General features: G+C 36.4%; 2 protein-coding genes across 2 annotated transcripts in view; both read left to right on the forward strand.

Moving 5' to 3' along the window:
• Window positions 1-1,885: 1,885 nt before the first annotated feature.
• LOC148071261 (tubby-related protein 3-like) lies at window positions 1,886-10,533 on the forward strand. Its single transcript, XM_087801880.1, has 13 exons — window positions 1,886-1,985; window positions 4,999-5,107; window positions 5,166-5,270; window positions 5,395-5,523; window positions 5,921-6,040; window positions 6,135-6,269; window positions 6,325-6,410; window positions 6,691-6,855; window positions 8,028-8,140; window positions 8,212-8,320; window positions 8,387-8,485; window positions 8,668-8,839; window positions 9,703-10,533. The coding sequence occupies exons 1-13, from the start codon at window positions 1,971-1,973 to the stop codon at window positions 9,834-9,836; spliced, it is 1,491 nt and encodes a 496-aa protein (XP_087658006.1). The 5' UTR covers window positions 1,886-1,970; the 3' UTR covers window positions 9,837-10,533.
• A 2,010-nt stretch (window positions 10,534-12,543) lies between these two features.
• LOC148071262 (transcriptional enhancer factor TEF-5-like) overlaps window positions 12,544-26,836 on the forward strand; it is a 35,848-nt gene continuing 21,555 nt past the window's right edge. The window contains exon 1 of the mRNA XM_087801787.1: window positions 12,544-12,698. Coding sequence (XP_087657913.1) covers window positions 12,544-12,698 — 155 coding nt within the window. The remainder of the gene's footprint in view (window positions 12,699-26,836) is intronic.

Below are 26,836 nucleotides of genomic sequence, written 5' to 3' on the forward strand. Positions count from 1 at the left end.
TGTGACCCAGGGTGGGCTCCAGGAAGTATCCTCACTCGCAGACTAACAACAACAACAACAGCCGTAAGAGACTTTTGGCACGTGTATGTACCTTATTAAGAAGTTATACTTCTTTTAAAACCTGCTGTTTATTGAGCCCATACCTGGATACAGCTTCTTACCTCACCAACCATGACTTACAGGGACCACACTGTGAGAGAGGCCTGGACTCAGGACAGGTATGTCAATATTGTCACTCAAAAATGACGCAATGTTTAATCAAAGTTGTCCACACCAGGTGACACTGGTCCTCCTTCACGGGCCTCCGCTGAGCTCTTGTGCTTTTCACAATGGTGTTTGTTACCTGCTTTCTTAGCCCCGCCCACATTCTGATGTTCCAGGCCAAGTTGTGCTAAACCATTTGATAACACAGGAAAGGTTTTACGGGTCACAGCCAAGACGCCCTACTTACACTAGTCTAGAAACAGAATTGACCTAGTGAAGTGAGGTAATCGACGCTGAGAACATAGTAGTTAGCGTTAACGGCGTAGACTTTGAGTGTAATGACAATAATGTTATTATTATTGTTGTTTTATATTTAATAAATTATAAATAATTTGTCACAAAAATATTTTTCAGATTTTTAGACAATTTTTATACCATGTATTTAAAGAGTCGGCATTCTGTAACATTTATAATAAAAAAATAACTTAAATGAAGTATAATAGAATTATTGTAGATCAATTGTTGTAGTGTGATGTATAGAAATTAAAATTAAGTAGGTTTTTCGAAGTGTATGATTGTATAAAAACGTACAAATATACTAGAAACCAATATAAAGAAAAATATGTAATTAAAATAAAGACAAATATCCTCAGTATAGTGCATATATGAGTAGTTTTTATAGCTAAAGTTAGGGTTCAAAGGGCCATCGTGGAAAAAAAATAATTTCAATAGACTTTCAATCAAACTTCCATCAAGAAGCTGCAAAATAACTCATCATTTATTAATGTTTCTAAATTAAGTTTCTTCAGCCTCAGATAACTTTGTCCTTAAGGAATATGGGGCTGAGCTCTGTTGTTTCAAATCACCATATTTACCTTTTGGTAGATGTTAAACCCAACACCTTCCAATCTAACAAGGGAATGTTTTCAACAACATTGCTCGTGACACTATAAGCTATACTTATAGAAATGGAAGCACATATCTCGTTCACAATCTTTTCCAGGTGCAATTTTGGTGCCTTCCTGAGCAGGTTTTTATATCACATATGACCATGGGGATCATTATTATTATTTAATTACATTTTTTATTTATTTTTTATTAATTATTATTTAGTTATATGCGCCATTTTATGGTGATGTTCATTCATTTTTAATTATTTTATTTATTATTTATTATTTATTATTTATTGAAAATGAAGATGTCCATAAAGTTGTGGCATCTGAGGAATAATGAAAACTTTTGTGTTTCTCCAGGGTTGAGGAGGAGGAGAATTCATCTTCACTGATGCAGGTATGTATCCAGGTGTAAAATCAAGTCATTTAAGGATTTTCTGACATTAAAACTAAGACATTTTATGAAGCTAAAACAACATCAACTTATAGGTGGGATAGTGTTTTCTAATCCAGGGTTGTTCACAAAAGACTCAAGTTTGAAGGAAGACAAAAGACTCTTGACAAATGGCTGAACGATTGAATGATGAACTGGTTGTGTACTCACAACTTAATCGTCAGAGATGAAGCCATTTAAGTTACAAACAGAGTGAAGACAGTCACATGATATGTGTCCTCCTCCCGAGCTTTTGTTGGTTTCTCCCGTTGACGTATTTGCTCAGAGCAGATGGCTCCACAAACAAATCCTATTAACAACTTTCTGCTGATGGAGAAGCACTGGGTTCTCACTCTTTGGTCACTGTAACGCTGGAGTTCCCTTTTTTTTTTAAAATTTTCATCGCACCTCATAACAAGCTGAAGTCAGAGGCTACAGCCATGTCTGCAGAGAAGGTAACAACGTTATTGATGTTTTTGCTGCCACAAGAATACTCAAACCTGTTGAGTTCATTGTGAATTTAATTTTATATGCCAATATTTTATTTACCCTGGAACATGAGTCTCTGCTGGAAAAAATGATTGAAATGGGACTTGTGGATGTGACACTAATCTCTGACGCACATAGAACATTCCTGCTCAGTATGAACTGCAGGTTCTACTTTAGGGCCAGGAAGGTGAAATCACATCATTCAACACTTTTGCATTGATCATGGCTTGTATTTGATTATGATATTTGTACTTATATTAGATATTAGGGATCTTATAGGATTTTTATAATCAGGAAAGCCGGTTAAATAGTGTGTATTTAATATAATCTGTATTATTTATTTTATGCTAATCTTCCCCTTAAATGTGTTGCAAATAAGAATACCTTATTATATAGAATTAGAATTATATTAATATAACAATGTCAGGATGAGATTGTACCTTCCAAAGATGCAAATTGTTATTTCCTGTTCAATATCTAAGGGCAAGGATCTATTATATTTAATAGAACATCTGCCAAATCAGAACACGACAAGAAGATACAACATCGTCATCAATAACATTTAATGGGTGAAAGTCGTAGGACAGTGAGGGGAGGCGTTAAAAACAAAAGGTCAAATGCAGGGTCATTTGAAACACTTTCAAATCGTGTGCAACCCAAGATTCCTGTGCATTGTCATAGCTTTTGACACCATCCTACTTCTGATGCCTTTTGTCATGGACAATTATGTAACTTTTGACCTGTTTGGAAGAAACCAATTGGTGGTCCATAATAAAAAAACCTCAAATAAACTATTAGCAAGAATGACAAACAAATGTACTAGTTGTTTTAAGGTTAAAATATAAATATATATTTTATATATTAATACAATGAATGACCTCATGTTAGCAAGGGTTTTATTAGTGTCAATATTAGCTTATACATTAGACACGATTAACTATAGAATTGTTGAAATTGAGATGCAAATGCTGATGTAAAATAGAAAAGCAAACAATCATGTCACAAGAATTAACTTTTTTTCTTCACTCTCTCCACCATCTCTTCCACTATGATTCCTGTGTTTTGGTGGACCTCTGGTGCTAAAAATGAGTCTATATACACTTTTTATGTAGTAAAAAATGCTATACATATTCAAAAACAGGACATAGCTTCAGCAAAAGTTTAAATAAACAAGTATATAATAATATACTTTCAGGCTGTGGTTATGATAGTAGTACGTTTCAATGATTCCTTATTCCTGATGAGTCAACAAAATGTGATGATTCATTATATTATTTACAAAATAACCTTCTTATTGTGACTGTAATTATTTTCGTTTCTATTAGTATAACTTGGCCAGCTCTGAGTGCTGGATTGTCTGTACTCACAAATAGTCTTACGTGGATGAAGGATCTGTGTCTAATAGGATTGCCTCTGTTAGCTTCACTGGTCTGAATCACACTGACCTCTTTCAGTTTCATCTCTCTCTCTGATCCGGAATACTTGTCTGTGGAGAAAGCGGGGGAATAAATAAATGATGAATCAATCTCAATTAAATGAAGAAAAAAGTTTGATTTATTGTATTTAAAAATGTATTTTTAGTTATGCATCTTGCTAAGTAACTTCCCTGCTTTGCTGGTGGTGATCAAGAGCACGTTGAGTCAACAACTTGTTTGTATTTTGTGTTTAGTGTTGTTCTCTTCGCATATTTAATCATCTCAAAGACGGTTATGTCAAATTGTTACAGCACTTGGGATGTATTTCTTAAGGGAGACAGTGGTTTTCACATTTACTAACACAAACTGTGTGTTAAATACATTAATTATAATTCAGAAAGAAATCCCATCCACATTACATTGTTTACATTATAACAAGTATGTTTGTTTTCAGTCAGTACTCTTAAAAAACTGAATTAAAAAGTCTTAAAAAAATATAAGAGACAAATAAGGTGAGTCTTTCATAGTGTTTTACATAAGAACTGTCAGCCATTACAAGCAGCCTGCCTTATACAGACAGATTAACCATGATGTAAAACTATGTATACAATAGAATGGCTTTGTTTTAATATATTTGCTAAATTTTGTTACTTGTTTCTCTTTAAATAAAGATTATTGTTCTGTTAATTCAGAATATCTTCATTAGAAGTAGAAATATGTCTATTCTATACCTATAAATACAATATAATTGGATATTTATTGCAGCATGTGGTCCAAGTTTAAACATATATATTTATATATAGTATCACAGATATGTGGATACACTCTTTTTTTTGGTTCACTCATGATTATAAAAGTCTGTGCATAATACTTTGTTGTTGTATTAACTGTAACGTGATTGAAAATAATTTACTTTTTACTTACTTTCCTACTTATTATTTTTGTGCATTATTACACACTTGAACCTAAAAAATTAGATCCATTAAATGTTTCCTAAAACAATCAATTTTTCCCTTTTTCTTCTTCTACTTTATTTTTTAGGATTTTGAATATTATTCTATTATATTGTAACAGATTGCTTTGACATTGTGGTCCCAGTTTGAATATATACAATATCATAATATGTATCACAGATATATAGGTACATGATTTTGATTTAATTTGAATTTGAATGCTTTATTTCCAACATTACTTTTGATATAGTTCACCCATGACCTCTACATAATACTTACTTACATACACACACTTAACATATCCAATAATCTTTTCCTTATCCAATCAATGTATCTTTTCTGGGAGGAGTCTGAATATTATTTTACAATGTTAAAACAGATTACTATAAAAACATGTACTGCACATATAGGTTAATATCAATAATAATTCTGCCTCTCTACCAATTCCTTTTCTTTGCTTCCTCATGTTTTCTTCTGACCTTTTATTGGTGAGTACTGAAGTGATTTTATAAATTTCACTTTGCAATTTTCTTAGTTTTTTTGTAGCATTAGATTCTCTAATAACAGCAAATGCTTCACAACATTCTCGTTTTCGAACAGAACCCCCTTAGAAGCCGAAGAAAAAGAAAGAAGAGCTGAACGGAACTGAAGCTAAAACCAAAAAGACTAAAATCAAGAAAATTGACGAAGATTCCGACGAGGACAGTCCTATAACACAAAGTAAGTTTAACACGTTAATGGAAGTTGTAAAGTCAAATAATCCATCTTCGTCAAACAGATGGCAAGAAAGTGAAGAAGAAGAAAGCGGAAAAGACGAAAGACGAACCGGAGAAGGAGAAAGAGGCTAAAAAGAAAACAAAAAGTGCCCCAAAAAAGAAGAAAGGTACATTCAAAGTGATATTTGAGAAACAAGTGAATGAAAATTAAATAACCAGGTGAAGATGAGGATTAAATCATCTGTATATCCCCCCCAAAAAAATCTGAAATAGCTCTGTTGAAATCCTCAGATTCTGACTCAGATGATGACGGCGACGATGATGAAGAGGAAACTCCTAAAAAGAAGACAAAGAAAAAGACAGCAAAGGACAGTTCACCATCTGCCAGTTCTGCCAAAGAGAAGAAAACCAAATCTAAAGGTATAATAGCACATTGTTCCTCCTGAAACCAGAACTCTGAAGATAACTTGATGGTAACTGTGAGTGAATGGAAACACTGACGATAAGCACAGCAGCCATCTTGTTTAATAATAACTCTGGGAAATGCATTTAAATCGTTCCTGCTCACTAATGCGGATTACATTTGTCATTCTAACTAGGTTGTGCAATTAAAGTGTGTTTTTTTTAGCATGTTGTGTTAAACTCTCTCCACAATAATAACACAATCTTTGTAAAGGAGTTTTGCTGTCTTCTCATAGTATTTCAGATGAAACAAAATTATTTATATCAAGAGTATCTTAAAAACATACTGTGTTTGAAACAGGAAGGTTTGAGTGTTACCACTAAATTAAAATACTTGTTGTGTCTTTCTCAACAGAGGACAAAGATTCTGATGGGAAAGAAAAGAAGACTAAGTCCAAGGATAAGGAGAAGAAGAAGGATGCAACGTCAATGTTCATGATAAATGGAGACAAAGAGTCGAAAAGCAAAAAGAAAGGTAGTAAATTCACATGTTTTCTGATTTAAAAAGACTTCAAATGTATGTGTATGAACAATTTACACCTTTTTTTAATACCTGTTTTCATGAGAAGCTTCTAAATGCAACAGCGACGACAGCGATGACGAGACCAAGTCCACAAACTCAAAGAAGAAACCAGCTGCTACCAAGTCGTCCATGTTCCAGGCAGGTGGAGAGAAAGAGAAAGACAAGAAGACAAAGAAGAAAGGCAAGTAAATGTAGGATCCAGTTGCACATTAATTAAAACGTGTGGTTCATCGTAGCAAAGACAAAAGACAGCGACGAATCTGAGGCCGATGAAAAATCTGACAAGTCAAAGAAGAAAAAAGGGAAAGGAAAGAAGAAGAAGGTAGACATCCACTTTTCTAATTTTTGACTTATTTAAAATATATTTATTAAATATATATTAAATGTTTTTTAATTATGAAATAAAAACGTCTATGTTCGATTCTGAGATTATTAACTAACAAGATTTCAACTCATTCTTAGTGAGTCCATTATTAATAAAAGTTTGGATACATTGAAACTACAATTTCTCTGAGGCACATTCAAGACCACAATGGAGTGTTTTTGTTTTTTTAAAACATGTTTTATTGTTGCACATGATTTATGATTTCTCTCCTGAACAGGAAAGAGCTCCGACCCCTGAGATCGAGTTCGACAACTTGGAAAAGTTTGTGCTGGAGCCTGCGCCGCAGGGTGTGACGGTCAAATGCAGGGTGACCCGGGACCAGCGTGGGATGGACAAGAGCCTCTATCCTCTTTATTACCTTCATCTGGACAATGAGAAAAAGGTTCGGAAACTTGTCAAACGCTGGATCACGTGTGTCCAACTCATGACCCGGGGGCCAATTCTGTAATAAGACAACAAGGCCAATAAGCCCATGACCTAGAGTGCTAAAAGCTTTTGGACCCTTGTTTGATTGAGTTTGACACCCCTGAGCTGAGTCATAGCTCACATGTTCCTTTGATTGTGTAGAAGTTTTTGTCTGGATGTCAAAGTAGTAGTTCTGCAGTAGTTCATAACAAAATGGTTTGCTGGGTCGTCTAACACAACATGTTTGTATTTCCAAAATCAAAATATATAAATTCAAATGGCAACTAATGTAACAAGAAGCCTCCTCTCCTGACTCACTCTCATGTTTCAAATGTTGAAACATCCTTCCTCTCCAAGATGCAGTAAGTCCCTCATCATGACCATGTTTTGAAGTTATCACTTTATAAAGTTCTCCCCCGTCTGAAATCTCAGCGAACGAGAGGTTACAAGAACAGAGTCCATTATGACGTGATAATGGCTTCATTCCTCCAGCCAGCTGTAATCACGCCCCACTTTGTTTATACAACAAGTCCCTTTGAGGTGGAGTCTTCCGGGATTGATGACGTGAGGTGACAAACCTCGATGTTTGACCAAACACAACAGACTGGGGGTGGTTATGGTGAAAAAAAAAAAGTTTTTTCAGTGGGCGGAGCTTAAAATCATTTTATAATGTAAATATTTTAATGAAAAGTTTTTGTCAGAGTTTTGTACAAACAGACACATACTAATGAGTACAATAGAGTCCAACCTCTATTTAAGACTTAGATCAACACATTAGTTGCTCTTTAAGGAAACAGACTTGATAAATTAACGTGAAACGTAAAATATATACTAGACGTGTAGATATGTAACAAGATCATGGGGATCAGGATGACTCAAAATAATCCTAGTATGTTCATGTTTATCTGGTGACCTATAAATGAGCTAGTCGTTAAGATAAGATAAGGGACAGAGATTATGGACGTCAACAATACTAGTAAATCTGGAATTTTATTGATGAAGAAGAACAAAAAACTGAGATCAAACGGAAAAATGGGCCACAAATCATTAAAGACAATATAAAAATAAGACTTCTACACATTTTGTTTTGACCTGAAACTTTTCCCCTTGTTCAATTGGATGTGACATCTCTTTGAATCTCTTTTCTAGACGTTCTTGTTAGCTGGAAGAAAACGAAAGAAATGTGCAACCTCCAACTATCTGATCTCCATCGATTCCACCGATCTGTCAAGAGGTGGAAATAATTTTGTTGGAAAGTTAAGGTATTGTTTTATAACCCTTTTTTAAAAAAATCATCAGATCTAACTAAAAAAAATGCACGTTTCTTTTCCAGGTCAAACCTAATGGGAACTAAGTTTACCGTCTTTGATAATGCTCTCAACCCAGACAGAGCTCTTCCCGACCTGTCCAACGCCAGGCAGGAGCTGGCTGGCATTTCCTACGTAAGTCCCGACAACACAGGGAGATGTTTACAATCTTTACATCATGTTTTTAACGTGACTCTCTAGGAAACAAATGTGTTGGGGATGAAAGGACCCAGAAGGATGACAGTCATCATCCCTGGAATGGACAAAGACAATGATCGAGTCCCTTTACGACCCAGAAATGTATGTCAGCGCACTTGTTTTAGGACTTTAGGAATTATAAACTTTGAAAGAACACACAGGAAAACCTGCTGCGTTACTCCAACGTTATGTTGTGAGGGGTCAGACATCGTCATCCGCAAGCCTGAATAAAGCAGCTCGTCTTCTCTTCCTCATGACCTGATCTCCGGCTTCATTGGTTCCAGGACTGTGACGGGCTGTTGATCCGGCACCAAAATCGAAGGATGGAGAATCTGATTGAACTTCACAATAAGACGCCAGTGTGGAATGAAGAATCGGCGTCTCATGTGCTCAACTTCAACGGCAGAGTCACCCAGGCCTCCATCAAGAACTTCCAGATCGTGCACAGCAAAGACCGTGAGTTTATCTTTCTACATGCACGCCAGTTGAGATTACAACTAATAAACTTGCTGACTGATTTGCAGTCCATCCAACCAACACATTTATGACCAACTAACTAGCCACCTGCAGCATTTTTATAGATACCAGACTTCTGACCTAGTTATCTATTTAACTATCCTGCTACCTACCTATTTACTATTTATCAAATTATCTATCTACCTAATTATCTTTTGTTTGACTAAATGTTTACTATCAATGTGTTTTCTGACGCATCTCAGACCTGCCGACGATCTCACTTCCTGCTTTACTTTTCTCTTTTACTGTACTTGCCAGCCTAACTATCTCCTGTACAACTACAGTATGTACTAGTGATGAGAGGCCTCATGAAACAGCTGACGAGGTATCATGATACAGTGTCGTTATTTTGAAAGACCACTAGATGGCACTGTCAGTTTCGAAATGATGCCAGGTTTAATTGAATTAATAGATCGAAGTCAAAGATTATAAAGAGTGACATCTAGTGGCCTTTCAAAATGGAGACACTGTATCATGATACCTCATCAGCTGTTTCATGAAGCTTCATCAACTCATCACTACTATGTAGCGATCTACCTGCATGTTCACCCACTTACTTGTTGACGATGTATACAAGTCACCTACCTATCTATCCACCAGACACACATCTATCTTTTCAAGTTAACTTCAAGGACTTCCTATCTCTAGACCCACTTAGTACCTTCATTTCTCCCTACCTGAACGCAAACATTGAGACTAACCAAAACCTTAGCCTATTTTCCACCCGACTATATGACCTGATGGAGGGATGGATGGAAGGGCCGACAGAACAACATCTAACTCCCTCTTGCACGTTTTCTCAGTCGACTACATTGTGATGCAGTTTGGCCGAATAGCCGACGACATCTTCACGCTGGACTTCAACTACCCCATGTGTGCCGTACAAGCGTTTGCCATCGCACTGTCGAGCTTCGATGGTAAAATCGCGTGTGAATAAAGGAAATGATTTCTATTCGTGGCGCAATTCACTTCACTTGTGTGAATGTGTGTCGCCTGCTGCTGTTTGATGCTGCCGTCTCCGTGGGAGTGTTTTCCCTCCAGAAACCAGAACCACCTACCTTGTTATCTGAGTTGTTTTATCAGTCCAAATCTACTGATCCATTGCTGAAATGTTGCTTCCTGTGCCCCTTTTCAGTGGCCTTAGATTAGCAACCAAACATCAAGTCTGTTTATTTGTTCAGTATTTATTATGAACATGTGAACAATGGTAGTTTACCGTTTACATACGCTGATATATCACGATACTTTATTCACTGAGAAGTTAGATCAACTCATCATCAGCCTGCTAGTGTTATAATTACTGTTTTGGCAGATAGATAGGGAAATAAAAGGTTGAACTTGACAAGTGTCGGTTCAAAAGCAATAAATAGTTTTAACAATGGCTTTAACAACAACAGTTGTGATGCACAAGCGAACAGGTGGCTCATTACGGTGTGGATGGATTCGTTCCAGGTATCAGTAGAAAAAAAAAACATTTGTATTGTTTTCTTGAACTGGTGGTGCGTGATTTTGTGACTGTGTCTGTATTTGTTTTCTTTCTATCTCTTTTAAATGTTAACATTTATTTTTGAATGAAAGCTGCCTTTAAGTTCTAGTCTTGATGATGTTATTTAATAAATAAAATATGCAAATGATTTTTTTTCTTTTTTGATTGTGTACATTTTTTAATAAGATATGAGTAACTTCTTTACATAAATGCATAATATTTATATACTGTATATTCTTTATATATAATGTATAGTCATTGGATAATTTTAAATGCTAATCAAACATTTCAACATTTTTTTACTTACATTTTTTTTATAATAATTGATTGCTAAAAAAAAGGGAGGGAAGAAAACTCTTTGAAAAGTGACAGATTTCAATCCACATTTATCAGACGCCCACGCTGTCCTGTGGAAACGAGCCTCAGTCGGGATGAAAAACCTGTTTGAGTCGAGAGCCTCGGGACTTTATGAGAGTTGTGTTTTCTGCCTGAACCTGCTCCGGCAGTTGTCCAAACTCGCAGATTAAATGAGGCCTGAAGCTGGCAGATCTTCCACAGACAGATGCTGGAAGGTGAGGTCTCCTTTTGTCTTTTTATCACTCTTAGGTTACATGTCATTTCGCTGGCAACGTACTCAACGCAACAAGACAATGGCGAGGCATGTTCCATCAAGGACATCGTCGACCTCACTGGGATTCAAACCAACAACCTCCTGCGCAATTTGTAGCTAAAAAAATCCTGCAGTTTTGGAGGGAACTTCAGGATTATTTCATCAACATCATATGAAGCTGATGTATATTAAAAAACTGCCATGAAGGTTTATAAAGTTCAAGTATAATCTGCAAAAGGAATACTAAAAACATACATTTGAAAACCGTTAAAATATATTATAGTATTAATATATATAATATATAATATAATTTATAATTATAATTTAATATAATTTTGCACCACATTTTTGTTTAGTTTTAGTGTGGTATAATACTGTATACACTTTTATGTATGTACAGTTTTCAAAACTAGGAAACCCTTGATAGAAACAATCGATGTATTTTTTACTTTCTCTTAAACATCCGTCATAGGCTTCAATAAAGCTTTCCCATGGTTTTCAAGGACCTTAGAAAAAATAAAATATAAGCATCTTCCTCTGTCATGTATGACACAACGTTTAAATGTGATCGACACAAGTGTGTCTTGACTTTCGGATCTAATTCATCTAACAAATTAAAGAAATAATAGAATTATATAGTGGTACAATTGGTATTTTCTTGGGACAGTAATATACCAAATTTTTACAAAAAGGGCTATTAATTTAAAAAATATTAAATTCATAAAAATATTTTCTTAGAATTAATTAAATTAAAATATAAAAATCTATGCATTTAAAAAAAAAGCACTCAAAAAGAAAAAGTGAAATTCAATCATTCAATATTCTATTAGTATGTAGCACTGATCTAATTCGCAATCAATCGAATATATATCTATTAATATAGGCTTTAATTTAAATGTTACTCGTGAATCGTAACGAAAATTATATATAAAAAACAGTTTATTTCTCATTTTTCCATCAGTGTTTGTTACCAAGAGTAAACAGCTGATAAAAGACGGAGTGGGCGGGGCCGGCGCCGAGACCCCGCCCCCTGAGCCTGTTGATTGACGCGCGGCGGCGACTCCTCCCCGAGCGCCTCTTTCTTTCCTCCCCTCGTTCTTCAGTGGAGTGCGTTGATTTCATACCAAAGTCATACTTCACATTCCACTTCTACTGTCAAACCTTCTGAGAAATATGACGGAAAACCAACAAGGCGCCAAAATTTAACCGACTTTATCAGTGGAAAATAGTCCAAAAAAGCAAAACACAAAGAGAAAGTAGTTTGAGCGGCAACAAGAATTGAAGGTAAGTTTCAGAGAAACTTTCTGTTTACAGGAGAGTTTTTTTTTTTTTTTTACGCAGCTTGTCTCGGTGGAGTTTTCAGATCATTGTCATTTTTTACATTTTTCCACGGAGCTCCCTCGCGTTTGGGAGGGAAGGAGACACATTGGAGGGTTTTCTCCACCTTGCAGGGAAATCTCGGTTGAAGGTTCAGATCCTGGTCTCGCGAATAAACTGTGTTTTGACAGCGACTAGGAAAAAAAAAGAAAAAAAAGAAGCGGAGCCAACATGTTTGTTGTGTGTCCCACACAGTTCCTGCGGGGACCCCCACACTCACGGCGCTCTTCTGCGGAGGTTTACACATACTTTCCGCCTTCGGACCCTCGGACCAGAGGCGTGAGGAGGACTAGACCTCCAGACATCTTCAGCTCCGCATCTCCAAGGTAGGAGTTTGGAGTTGTTTTTTTTTAACAAACAAGCTAACAACACAACTTTATTGATGCGCCTAAAAACAACAGCAACACACACATCACTGAACAACAGTCCTTTACTCTACTTATGTTATTGATACAAATAATAATAAATACTACATACAACCACATATTTCATTATTATATTGAACTAGATTACACTGTATTTAACAATATAATAATCTTAATACAACAACAACAACAACACAAATCTTAATCAACCCAAATGTTTTTGTTATAAATCTATTTGGAAAAATCAGACTTTTTTTTTGACTAAATATGAAACTTGTAGCTGCAATAAATGTAAAAGCTCTGTTAAAACTGAACATAAATACACACGAAGAAAAGTTCGACCATGACATTTAAATCCTTATTTTGCTTCTTTTTTAATGGACTTCGAAATTTAATGAAACAAAATGTGTTAAAACAAAAACAAAAAAATTTGATTCAAACAACTTCTGAAACAATAATAATCTGAACTTTCAAGTTAAAAACAGGGAAACAACATCTGGATATTGAGTTTTGTATCGAAAAATACAATTGAAAAATGTAATATTTACGTATTTAAGTAACCTTTTTGACACATGCTCCTGGTTTTACAGTCTTCTTACAGTCTTTCGACTACTTAGGGTAGTTTTCTAATATTAAAGTGAAATGCGTCTTTAAGCTGTTTCAATTCGCAAATTTGAATTCCTGACACTTTTTCATATAATAACCAATCTTAAGTAGGTTCAACCTTTTTAAAACAAACTATAAAACCTAAACTACACATTTACATGGTAGTTATATGAATAAGAATTTAAGATGCAATCTTCAAATATGTATTCTTATTTATATAAAATGTTAATACCCAATACAAAACAATAATTTTGAAATATGAGAAAAAAGTAAATTGATGTTTTTTAATCTTTTGTTTTTTTTGTATCATGTAAATTGTATTTTACTCCATGTTGAGATCATAAAAGACTATAATAAATAAGATCAAATAGAAAGTGGATTAATGTTATAAATGTGATGGGTTTATAACATATTTATTTTAAGTAAAAGTGTCTCCTCGATCGAAATAAAAGTTGTATATAACAGTAATTAACTTTTTTAATCTGTATAGAGTACTTTTCTTACATAAGAACATTTCCCTACAAAACTAAAATAAATCTATTATTCAGTATCTTCCACTCCTTTTCATTCCCCGAAAACCCAATATTTATTTCCTCATAATTAAACCTGAACATGCAACAAGTGATGATTTAATGTTAGATCTTCAACCATCACAAGCGACACTAAATTAAATTAATTTAACTGTGGTTGAAAAGTTGAAAAAAAAACCCCATTATTTTCATGTTACTTTAATATTTAAATAAGATATTTAAATAATTCACAAGTGAAACTTTGGTCAAAACATTTGATTGATTGTACTAACACACATATTAAATTGACTTTTTAAAGTGGATAATTACTGGAGTTTCAGCGAAACAGTTGGCGAGTTTCTTACAAGGCTCGCGACACTTCTGTTTGATTTCTTTCATCCGTCGACGTGCCAGCTCATAATCATGTGGTGATACTCTGCAAAGACCGACTAAGCACATAATTCACAGGTGAGGATCTGGCATGCGTCGGGATGCTCGCTGGCTAATTGAATAACAATAGCAGTGGCACTACGGACCACGATTGATTTAACCGTGCACAATCGCTCGGGGAAGTCTCGACTCGAGCTTTATCCTATCTCATCGAAAAAAAGTCATTTGAGTGGAGGGAACTCACTTCCAGTCAACAGGTTTGACTCGGCAGCAGAATGCAGTTGTTCAGGTTTGTTAGCAGTGAGTCGAATAACCTGTTGGTTTCTGTTGTAAACTCCTGCTACGTTCGCCGAGTGTGATTTTAACGGCTCGCTCTGACACGTGAAGGTTCGGATCGAACAGATAGAGGTTGACGGGGATTGATAGTCTCTGTGTTTTTGTTTTCACCTGGTCTATGATGGTTTTGAATATTTGTCGAAATGCTGGAATCAAACAACTGATCTAATCATATCAACAGTTAAAATTAAATGTACCTTTTGTTTTACTAAAGAATATAAATTACTAGGGCAGTTTATTGGTCTGTATGTTACAGATACAGAAGCAACGATACGATATATTTTGATACTGTAGGAAAAAGGATACATTTGCTGTATTGTTCGAGTACTTGAATCTGGTGTTGCATTATTAACAGATTTACTCTTGACGAAGTCGTTACTGCTTTCATTTGTTTTAAAACGAAACATCAGCTATAAAAGCTGCTGGAGTCGACTGTATCCTCTCGTCCTGAGTCAACTCTCGGGATTTCATTTTTCCTTTAGCCGCAGTGGATGTAAAGAAGTTTAATTACAACGCAAAAAGCAACATGCCGAGAATATTTGCATGTTAATTGTTCCCGGGCCGCACAGAAAGAATAACTATATGTACTATTTTTTGTTTTCCTGTATTAAATGTGTTATGTCTCAGATTTGAAAGGATTTTTTTTTCAAAAAATAAAAATATATAAAAATGTTTTAAAAACCAAATGCTTGAAAAAAAAAAGAAAAAAAAGTGATTTTTTTTTTCTTTTCAAATGAAATCAATTTAAAACAGTTTTATTGATACAATGCTGTTGAATTGATATACAGTATCGTGAAAAGAAAATAGGGTATTTTGTTTTATTTTTGGGGTATCTATATTTTCTAACACCCCTTCAAATGACATGTTTTCAAAATGTAATACATTTAAGAAATGGTTAAACCAATTGTAATTATCAAAAATAAATATTTTTTATCTCAACCTTGACTCAAAGATAAGACCTTCGAAAACAACATTTTAACTTCACCCACCAGTGAAGTGTGAAATCTTCTGAGGGGTTGTGAGGTCAACACTGCATTTAATGGACGCGTCCAACATCTGGGAATGATGCTCTGAAATCAAACAACCCACCAAACAATGTGTCTTTGGTGAACGTGACACGCCAGGATGCCCTAATAATAGACGCTGATGGGTGAATCTGGAAGAGATTATACTCTTCTGCACTGCAGACAGATTTTCTTCAATAAACAGCATGAAAGCATCAGGCTTCCCAATATCAAATGTGCTCTTTTCCCCTTTCTTTCCCAGAGACGTCTTTCTGTACCGCAGCACTTCTGCCTTTAGCATGCACGCCTTTATTGTTATTGTGTGAGAGTTAAACGTGAGAGAAACATTAAAAGTGTCATGAGGGTCAATTAGATGATGAGTAATATTCATTCGGAATGGCCGTTTTGTCTCTTTTTTACTTCCCAGCTGTGTCTCTCCAGGCTGTGGGACGAGTTAATGAGCATGTGTTCTCTTGAAAACACAAAGATCCCACTGATTTATAACAAGAACTCTAGGGTGGATGGAGTCCATTCTCACTACAGCGTCTCAGAGCGTCCAAAAAGCATGTCTATATAAAGAGATATTTTATGATCATGCATTGAGGCGTTGATCTGACTGACACTCCTAGCTAGTCTGTAAGTTGAGCCTCATTAATGTCCAACAATCGTGGTTTTGTCCTCCAAATATATATAGAAAAAGAACCACGGCAAAAAAAACAACTCTCGATCTACCGTCCAAAGGCAGTGTGCAGCTTGCGGCCCCAGTTAGGTCTTTTTTATATAACAACCCTGTCTTATGGTGGCAAAATAATTGTTACAATATTTGAATGTATATATATACGAAAGTTCCCCCCAATCTTAACAATGTATTATTTTCTTTTTACAAATTGGATTTTTATTCATTTAAATATTCATGTCGTTAAATATATCAATTTCTGTACCTTTTTGTTTTGGGGTGGGGGGTCTTTTTTTCAACTAAATTGAAAAATAATTTTCTTGTGTTTTTTCACATGTATTTACAATGTACAAGAGTATGTGCAGCAGTACAGAAAAGTACTAAACTTTTGTTGATAGAATAATTATATTAAATATTTTTTTCGCTTCACATATTTGTGGATTTCTATTCAGTTAAACTATTTATGTAGTTAAAGTAGATTACAACATTACATAATATACATTTCTGTATCCATTTTGTTTTTACTATTGCAGCAGTACACCCAGAAAAGTACTTTTGACGATAGAATATCGGCATCGTATCTTTCAACCGATGTTCTATGTCCGCTCTAATATTATCGTATTGTTTAAATCATGACGAATTATTCAGACCAACATGAATAAAATGTTTAAAATATTCATGTTTTCAGTCAAATTTGGGAGAGCTTTTAGTTGGAACTGTCTTCTTGGCTGGTTAAAATTCAAAATAATTTCCATGAAAATATAGTTTACGTGATATGATATGGAAACTTCAAAGATACTTCAGTCTGAACTTTTAATTACAAAGGAAATGACTCAAAAGGATATTATGAAGGCAAAATGTTATGAAATATCTTATTCAAGGAAGCAGGTAATAATAATTAATAATCTTTTGTACGCCAATAAACCAGTACTTGCCAAACTTTCTGAACAAGTAGCTACAAAACAAAGATGTTTCACTTCTGCTACTTTGCTCTGAAACCCAGATGCAGTCCAGTGTGTAAGGTGTGATGGTATGCTCTCGCTGGTGTGCTTCCTCTCCACTGGTGTTTATTTTGGACCTGTGTCTGTTGACCGTTTGTCAGCAGCAGCTTCATGCTAGTGTTAGTCCCACAGTGTACGGGCTAATGAGCTTTTTTTTTTCTTTAGCCATTTGTGTAGTCACTGGCCACTTTTTTTTTAGCACCAAATGGTGGAGCTTCTCTGTCTACTGGATCCAAACAAACAGAAGTGTCGTGATTCTCCGTCCAGAAGAAACCTTCTTGTTTCAAGCCGCATCTTAAGCTTCCTTGTTTGTGTAACGAATCATTATTGCGTTGATGTTAATGCACTGCACATGTTTATATATCCCGCTAGCCATGAGGTTTTAACAGATAAGCTCTCCGGCCTCTCGCTCGGACCGAGGAGGAGGAGCGGCGTGGAACACTACGCTCTTTGTGTCCCTGGCTTTGCTTAATGTTTTAGTTGTTCTTCTCGCGACCATTGAGGGGATGTTACATGTTCTAAATATGCTGCCGGAGAGGAAGGGACCGGCGTGGCCAGACTGGCGGGCAAAGTGGGAGAAATGAGGGCGTTTATGTGTGTGTGCCAGTTTTTCGGTCAATTATAGACAACACACTGTCCCTGTCTGGTGTGTTGGGCTCTTGTGTGTGTGTGTGTGTGTGTGTGTGAAGCTCTAGTGACCCGAGGGCACTCATGTGAAACCACTTTAATCCCACTGCTGCGGGTGTTTTTCGAACCCTGATATTAATTTTAGTCTCAAGCAGATCATTCCAACAACAATCTTACTTTCCTCATCAATATTTCTGAGTCTAGTCTACAACCAATAAATATCATCAATTATTTCCATATTTCTTCCCCAATGGCCTCACGATCAAAGCTACTGCAACATTAAAAAAAACATATCCCACAATACTCTTGGATTTCATGGCTAAATGAATTATTGGCCCGCTGCGAGGTTGTCTTGCATGTCTTAAAGGTTTCACAGATTATGGTTTCAAACCGCTGCTCTCACCACAAAATGACCAATTCAGGCGTCTCTGGAAAATTTTGGATTAAAATGCTGATTCAGTCTTTTAAGAGAGAGAAGAAAAAAAAAAGGCCACACAGGCACAGTGAGTGTTTGTGTCAGTCTTTCCTTCCTCAGCTGGATTCAAGCTTAATTCTTTTCTAAGTGCAGTGATCCGAGGCGGCTGCGTGTTGTAGCTGCGGTGAGTTGGTAATTCTGGACTCATTTTCTTTACATTGTTCTTGTCCTAACATAATAACGGAGAGATTTCCTGAATTCCACTGAAAATCCATGAGAAAAAAACGAATGTATTTTAGTTATTTTAAGTCCCAGTAAAATGTTGCCGGTTGCAAGGAGACGCTAATTGTTTACATTCTTCAGTTATGTTTGCTTTTTGGCTAAATGAGCTCATTAACTTTATTTGTTTCATGTTTGACGTCTACTTTTTCCTGGGTCGGAGAAGTCAACCCCTCTTAGAGTGGGGACCCCTGATTTTTTTTTTAAAAGGGCTTCTTTTAAAAAAATGATTTTATACGATCAACTTTCATTTGAATATTACTGTTCCTCCATCCTTACATTAACACAGAGAGTGACGAAGCAAATTTTATATTTTTCTTTTACACAAGCCGACACAATTCTGCATTCACGGTTGTTTATTTCTTTTTTATAAAGACGGATGAATAGAGGCCTTTGGCAGACGTTTGCATTGGCTCGGTGCCTTTTGACTGGTCGTTTGAAAGGTCATTGTTAGCTGTGGTTTACCTTCATTTCTTTTGCTCTACTGCCACATGTACGACTATATAAATCACCGGGATGTCCCTTTATTGCCGCTAGCTAGTTGCATAAGACAATCTACGATATACACGGACAGTCATTACAAAACAAAAAAGAAAAAAAAACAACAAGTTTAATAGTTGTGAATACAAACTTGATATTGGGGAAATGATGTGCTTTAATGTATTTGTGTTGAACTTGTCTCAGTTTACTTTGGCCTTTAGGATGTTACAATTTGAATAGATTTCTTAAACACAGTAATAGCAAATAAATGTTGAGTTAATGTTGTTTGTGTGTTTATTTGGTTGTGATTTTTACGCGTCTGCTAGTTTTTTGGTCTCAATAAATCGCACTTGTTTTCTTTTTCCACCTGGGTTTTTTTTTTTTGAAGTCATTGTTTTCCTTGGAGCCTGTATCACACTGCAAATGTTTGACTCGACGAAGGGTGTGTAGGTGCGTGTGTGAGAGCTGTTGGCCGGGCTGCCCTCCTCTCACTCTCAGCTCTGATTGTTTCCTGAGCGCTGTGCCAGATAGGAAGTAGGAGGAAGTTATTGGAGGAGCTGCAGAGAATTTATTAGGGCCAAGCAGAGACACACAACTGGAAGAAAGAGGGGGGGTGTTTTAATTTTTTTTGAGAAGATGGCGCTTGTGTTGTTCCTAAACAAAGTTAGGAAGTACTTTAACAAACCTAATTTGTAGTCTGGTAAACTTAAATATACGTGAATATACGTATATAAATAAATGATTGTGGGTTAGTTCGACTTTTTGTTCGAGAGAAGCTCAACTAAAATGTTTTCTTTATCTGTAATCTGACCTCACGGAGCAGCTGCTCCTTCTGCCGCCAAGTCCTGTTGTTTCCCCTGTCAAGTGTGTGTTTGTGTGGCTCTGAGTGTGTGTGTGTGTGAAAGGGGTCTCACCCTGACAGAAAACACACACTCGACATCTGTGTGCGCCCTTCAACCTTAACGAGACTTGTGATTCGCACGAAGAGGAGCGTGTTTTTTGTTTTTTTTCAGTAGAAGATTTGTGTATTTTTGGTGGTCCCTCCAAACAGGGACACAATTTCATTAATGTGTCCAAAATGATGAATGAAACTGTGAGTTTGATGCGTTAGTGTACATCAGAATGTGTGTCTAGGGCAACATCAAAAAAGACAGAAACCAGTCTTCCAAAAGAGCAGAAGGGGAAGTTATAAGTTAAGATATAAGTATAAAATATAATTGCGAAAGGTTTCATGGTCCTTTGTGTCGTTGCACTCATTAAATTATGACGAGAAAAGGTTAAAACAACGGCTTCTTGTTCTTGTTCTATTGACTTGGAGAGGTTAGAACAGCTGGCGGTCTTGATTCCTACTAAAACATTGGACGGTCCAATGCCAGCTGTTGGACTGTAAAAGGGGTCCATTGAAGGGGCTTAGTGGAGAAATATTCAGACAGATATATAGATTTGGGTCAAGAAGTATACGATGATGCGATGAATGTTGATTCATATATGAGTCTGAATGTTATTTCTAAATTTGAAATTCAGTCAATGTTGCGGACAGATAGCTAGATACAGATAGAGTTACATAAATACAGATGGATAGATAGAGATAGATACTGCCAGAGATATATAGAGCTAGAGATGGATAGAGCTAAATACAGAAAGAGATCAATAGAGATAGAGATAGAGATAGGTAAATGTAAATAGAGATAGATACAGAAAGAGATGTATAGAGCTAGAGATAGATAGAAACACATATAGATAGAGATAGAGATAGAGATAGAGATAGAGATAGAGATAGAGATAGAGATAGAGATAGTTACATACAGAGATAGATATAGATAGAGACAGAGATAGGTAAATGTAGATAGAGATAGTTACAGAAAGAGATAGATAGAGATATTGATAGAGATAGAGATAGAGATAGAGATAGAGATAGAGATAGAGATAGAGATAGAGATAGAGATAGAGATAGAGATAGAGACAGAGACAGATACAGATACAGATAGATACTGCCAGAGATATATAGAGCTAGAGATATATACAGATAGATAGAGATAGATACAGAAAGAGATAGATACAGAAAGAGATAGATATAGATAGATAGAGATAGAGATAGATACAAATAGATACAGAAAAAGATAGAAAGAGATAGATAGAGATAGGTAGATACAGATAGATACAGATAGAGACAGAACGAGATAGAAAGAGATAGCTAGAGATATATATAGATAGATACAAATCGATACAGAGGTACAGATATATACAAAGATACTGATTTATACAGTCGTGCGTATCTAAAATGTATTTTCAAATAATAATGTTCATTAAATTAACTTGAATAATATTTCCGACACTATACACAAAATGAAAGCCAAATGACAATAAATTGGTGAGATGTTTAGTCTGTGAAAATGTATATTTATTGTCCAGCGTGTGGGAAATAAAATCAAGTTTGTTCCAGAGACGGTCTGAGGAGAAGACCAGGCAGTAAAACTCAGAGACGTGACAGAATCACTTGGACTGGAGGTCTTTAAACACATAAATAGAAAATCCATCTGGCTGATACTTCAGAGCGCAGGGGAATAATGGTGTTCAGAGGAAAATAAAACATCACCTTACAATGTTTTTTGTCTTTATGAGGGATTATCCGGGATTATTTCCTACCCATAAAAAGTCAAACCTTCTATTTGTTATTCCCAGGATAACAAGAAGTGTTTGTTTTACTGGCCGTGATGCATTTCCCGCAATCTATGACACATTTGAGCAAACTCCTGCAAAGGGATCCCACTCCAGATTCAGTCAACATGTGACCCGGCGTGTTTAGAGTGACTCAGTAGAATTACTGGAATTCAAATAGGTATTTCACCGCTGCACACGAATCAGAGAGCAAAACACAGTTAATAAAACCCTCCTCGGGCCTGAGGTCGAGCAAGCTGATAAGCTGATTTGCTGAAAGTAGGCACAATGTAGATGGCTGTGTTAAAGAGTGGGAAGAAAAGTTCTGATGCATGAATGGTGCCGTTTGAATGAACGTGCTAACCACATAGCTTTGCAGCCGTATTTACATTCCTGGAGCACATTGGAATTCTGTAGCTTGTTGGACTGAGAAAGCACCCGAATTGTAGGAGGGAGAGGTGTGTCTAATATTTGTGTGTGAGCATCGCGTTTTATTGAGTAGTAAAGGTTAAAACATGGGTTTGGATGATTTGACAACCCCCGGGACTCAGGAGCAGACATGTAAGGGGAAAAAAAAGAGATGATTTTAAAAACGGGGCGACCTTTCTAGGATTTCTGATGCTTCATGTTGACTAAGTTCATGTTCAGAATAGTTTAGATTGTACATGGTTAACATTCCTTTGTGGTTTTTCCTGACGTTAGCTCATGCAGTCTACTGTCTCTTTTGACCCACAACCGACTAGGCTACGATTTAGTGTAAGATTAAGCGATATGTATCACGATACAGGGGCAAAAATATTTGTGATACTTTAGGAACAACAATATATTTGTAGTATTTCTTAAGTAGTTTTCTCTAGTGTTACTGGTTTAATTTCAAAATATGCCCAAACATAATTTAAAAGCTGCCGAGTCGACTGTACCCTCTCGTCCTCAGTCGTGGGATCTAGCAGAATTTGAATGTTCATTTGACTACTATTTAACAGCCGGAAGTTTAATTACAACTCAAAAATGTACACGCCGTGAATATTTGAATGTAAATTGTAAAAAAAATATATATAATTACTTTCACACTTTCACACTTTCATGATTGTGCTATAGACCATAAAATAACTATGGTAGCACATGTAATATGATTTGCAAGCCATATCGATATTTTCTAACATTCCTAGTACCATTTCTTTCATTTCTCAAGAACACAGGGGAGCTTAATTTCTCCACCATAGCAGCAGCAAGCAACTTCTTATGCAAAGTTGTGTTCAAATTATAACATGTGACAAAGCGATTGCTCATCAATAGTTCGTACTCTAGACTTTTGGTTTTAAAGGTTGTCAGATTTGACAATGCTGTCACTGTGTGAACAAAAGCCGCCATACAAAATGGTGTCAGAGAGAATACAGCAACACCGTGTAAACAGGGCCTTCGTCCAGACACTGTCTGTGTGGCAACCTGGCAGCTGATGAACCACAATAAAAATGTGTTGTTTCCGTAACGGGAGAATTGTTTTAACACTGACCTGAAGAATCCTCAACTGAGGTGCAGACAGATTTAGATTTGTCTCAGTCACCATAATAAGGAAAAAAGCGAGTTTCAATTATAATCATTGCCGTCACAAAAGTCCAAACATCAGTAGTTTATGCACTTTTAGTTTATAACTTAAAACTAAAAGATACAAACAAGTTGACGTCAATATGCAATTTAAAAGGGTTAAAACTTATTATCAAATGCAGAACATGACTAATAACTTCATGGCAGTGGTTCTTCATGCGGCCCATTGTTTTTAAATAATACCATAATTGTTCTGGATTAAAACCCTGTGACTCCACAAGTGGATATACTGAAGAAAAAAAAATGGCTGCCCTGACAATACCCTCCCTCTTCTTGGAGCTCTGAGCGTCACAGTGCTGCAGCATGTTCACTGCTGATGTTGCATTCCAGCTGAAACAATCCTACTGTTTTCCTGACCTCCAAGTGGATGCCTAAATTGGACCCAACGCAACCACCAGCCACCACCACATGCTCACTCTTCTTGTCTCGTACGAACCCCTATCCAACCCCCCACCCCCACACACCAACTCCCTTTTCCCACCAGCCAACCAATCCCCCAACCACCCACTCCTCCCATTCACGCATCCCCTGGTCTCCTGTCCTTATTTGGGTAGAGACATTCTGAGCTCTGGGTGGAGGGGGAGGAGGGCGAGGGGAGGAAGGGAGGGCGGCGGGTTGACACAAGGGAGGCAGGAGGAGAAACAGTGAGCACTCGCAGCCCTTTCTTAATAAGGACATGTCTGGAATTCAGACCCCCCCCCCCTCTTTTACTGAAGAGACTCTCTTTTGCACTCTGGCTTGTGATACCACACTTCAAACCCCCCGGAGAGGCTGTCAGAGCCGTGCGTCACATGTTTGACGACGAGCAATACGGCAGGATTTGGAGGTGGTTTTATCGTTCGCTGGATGTGCAACAGTGTGCGGCGACTACCAGGATGTAGTTGTTTGATGGTTCACAAAAACGCTAGCTTGAATGAGTCAACGCTGACCACAACAAAGCCGCAGTGGAGGCTTTCACACAGTCATTCACTTTTGCAAGACCATGATAGCAGAAAGAAACGCTGGTTGGGGAAACAATTTCATTCAAGAACACTGGCTTGTAAATAAAACAGTTAAGATTTCATTGAAGAATTAAAGTGATTGTTGACATTGGTGTTTTTAAAAAGAGTGTTTCATTCATTCAGGTGACCTCTTTTTCACCTATCGTTGACCAACACACTCTTCAATACACAATAGTTAATCTTTTGAGATTGAGATTTTTTCACTAACACCAGACTTGTGTAGCGTCGCTGCATGCTGGATTCCAGACATACCAGCTTTAAACTGCGATGGTACTGGGCCACAAACACAGTTAGAGATGCTGCTAGCATGGTTGGTGCTGCCATGGATCCGATAAATAAGTTTTCCAGTGGAATCCTCACATATAACGACAACATCCAATGATCCCAACTTAAGTGTTCCATGAACATAAATGTCTAAGGAAATGCAAGAAGTCTTTTTTTTTTGTGAATGAAAACAGATGGATGGAATATTGTGTGCTGGCAATTATACTTCCTCCACTTCCATAATTGCAGAGATGTGGTATAAGACATGCTGATTTAACCCGTGGTTAGGACAAAGCAAAGTACATCGATTCATTAGCAACCATATGGATTGAATTCAAATCATTCTCACATCCCTCCCTTTCAAATTGGCATGCACTCTCTGGTCCACCGCACTTTTTGTGTTTCCTTCTAGCTCTCTTGCATGTCGACCACAAAGGATTGTGGGGTGTTTAAGATTGCATATGAAAATCTTTTCCTGTCCTGCATAAACTTTACATGAAACGGAGTTCCAGCCTCGGTAAGCAAAAAATGTCATCCGGAGAATGAGAGCCGCTCTTCAGATGTTCGTACGCTGCATATTTATGTCCCTGTTTGACCCTAAAGCTGGTCACAAGACTTACAACACAAGGACACTTGCGATCAGCTGGTTGGAGAACTCCAAGCATTTTGAAAAACGTAATAAAATACAGATTTACTCATCATAAGAGAGCTATCAGGACTTTTATTCTTCTTTTTTTTTAAATATTAAAATGGTGATATATTGCGTTATTTCTTTCCACCATACTGTACGATATTCGAAAGCACTGCAATCAATACAGCACTATATCGAGCATTTTTATTTGTTTATTTTGCATATCATATTTTATGTTTTACCATAGTTTATGGTTGATAGTTCAATCATTTGTTTACACAATACAATAATTATTAAGTTTCAGTCATGCTAAAGGAACATTGAAATACTGAGCATAACTGAGGATGAGAGGATACAGTTGACTCCAGTTGACCATATTTTTGTTTCAAATCGTTGCAAAAAAGTAGTTACGACTTCGTCAAGAGCCATGTGGTCTGTAAACACCAAAGTCAAGTACCCGACTCAATACTACATATATATAGTTGTTCCTACTGTATTTCAACCAATTTATATTATAGTTTTATTCTTTTTTTTTCAACATGGCTATTAGCTGGGCAATTCTATTGCATAACAAACACCAAATGTTTTTTGTAATTCAGAAGTTTACTCTTTTGAATACATTTGCATTATGTTGGCAATAGTTGAACCAACATATTTCTAATGGATGGAACTTCATGGATAGACGTTTTTAGGGCACAGTGATAGAAATAATCTACCAAAAAAAAAAAAAGTTTCTTTCCCCTTCCTTATGCGTTAACCTTTTATGCAACTTTCTTTAGAATGGTTTTATACTGACACCTAAAATAGAAACGTCACAGAGTCTCATTAGCTTGAATGTGAAGAAAAGACTTCAGTATCCGTGGCACCAAAGACGAATGTTAAATAGGGAGTTGGTTTACTTATTCCTAAAATATTATTTGAAGCTTTATACTCCCTAGTCTACCGAACTCTCCTCCCGTCGCTCTGCAATTCTCATTAGGGAGCTCGTTACATTAATTAGCTGGACCGAAGCTCTGGTCAGCAGTCTGGCCCGGATCACACTCTGTCATCTGCACGGACTCAGGGGATCACCGGAGCCGTCAGTGAGTTCTCGGTTTCAGTGTTAAGTTTTAACACTGTGACCTCTTTGCATGGTGCCCGTCATAGCCTATATATTATCCTGCTGCTAATTTTAGCGGCCTGACGTCTGACGCCGGCCGGCTTGGTTTTGTATGTAGCTTGTTGTAGGTGCCATTAAAGAGAGAATATGAAACCGCAGCAGAAGGTAGAGTTGGGTGTATGAGTAATGGCCACAACAAGGACAAACGTTACTAAATCGATATGCTATAAATGAATTCCGACAATGCTGTGAAGTAAGAATGTATTCAGTTCTATTATATAGATATTTATATAGTTATTTAGTTGTTTCATTTTAAGAGATATATTTTGTATATTTTGTGATTTTTTTTTTAAGCTGTTTGATTACGAAATGTTTTAATTTAATTAAAACTATAATTGTAATAAGATAATTAGATTATATATATATTTTTTTAAATAATGCTTGATTTTATGTTATTGTTTCCTTAAGTGTCAAAGGTAATTATGTTTGCAACCCTTTTAAAAATGTACTTCCTACAG

Source organism: Callionymus lyra, chromosome 10, assembly GCF_982586985.1.
Source record: "Callionymus lyra chromosome 10, fCalLyr1.hap1.1, whole genome shotgun sequence".
In the NCBI taxonomy this organism is placed as follows: Eukaryota; Metazoa; Chordata; class Actinopteri; order Syngnathiformes; family Callionymidae; genus Callionymus; species Callionymus lyra.

Excerpts from the sequence above, each read along its gene's own strand:
- LOC148071261 (XM_087801880.1), top strand. Across the intron at positions 6,270-6,324 it reads CAAGAAGACAAAGAAGAAAG|CAAAGACAAAAGACAGCGAC; the intron begins GCAAGTAAATGT and ends GGTTCATCGTAG. Across the intron at positions 6,411-6,690 it reads GGAAAGGAAAGAAGAAGAAG|GAAAGAGCTCCGACCCCTGA; the intron begins GTAGACATCCAC and ends TCTCCTGAACAG.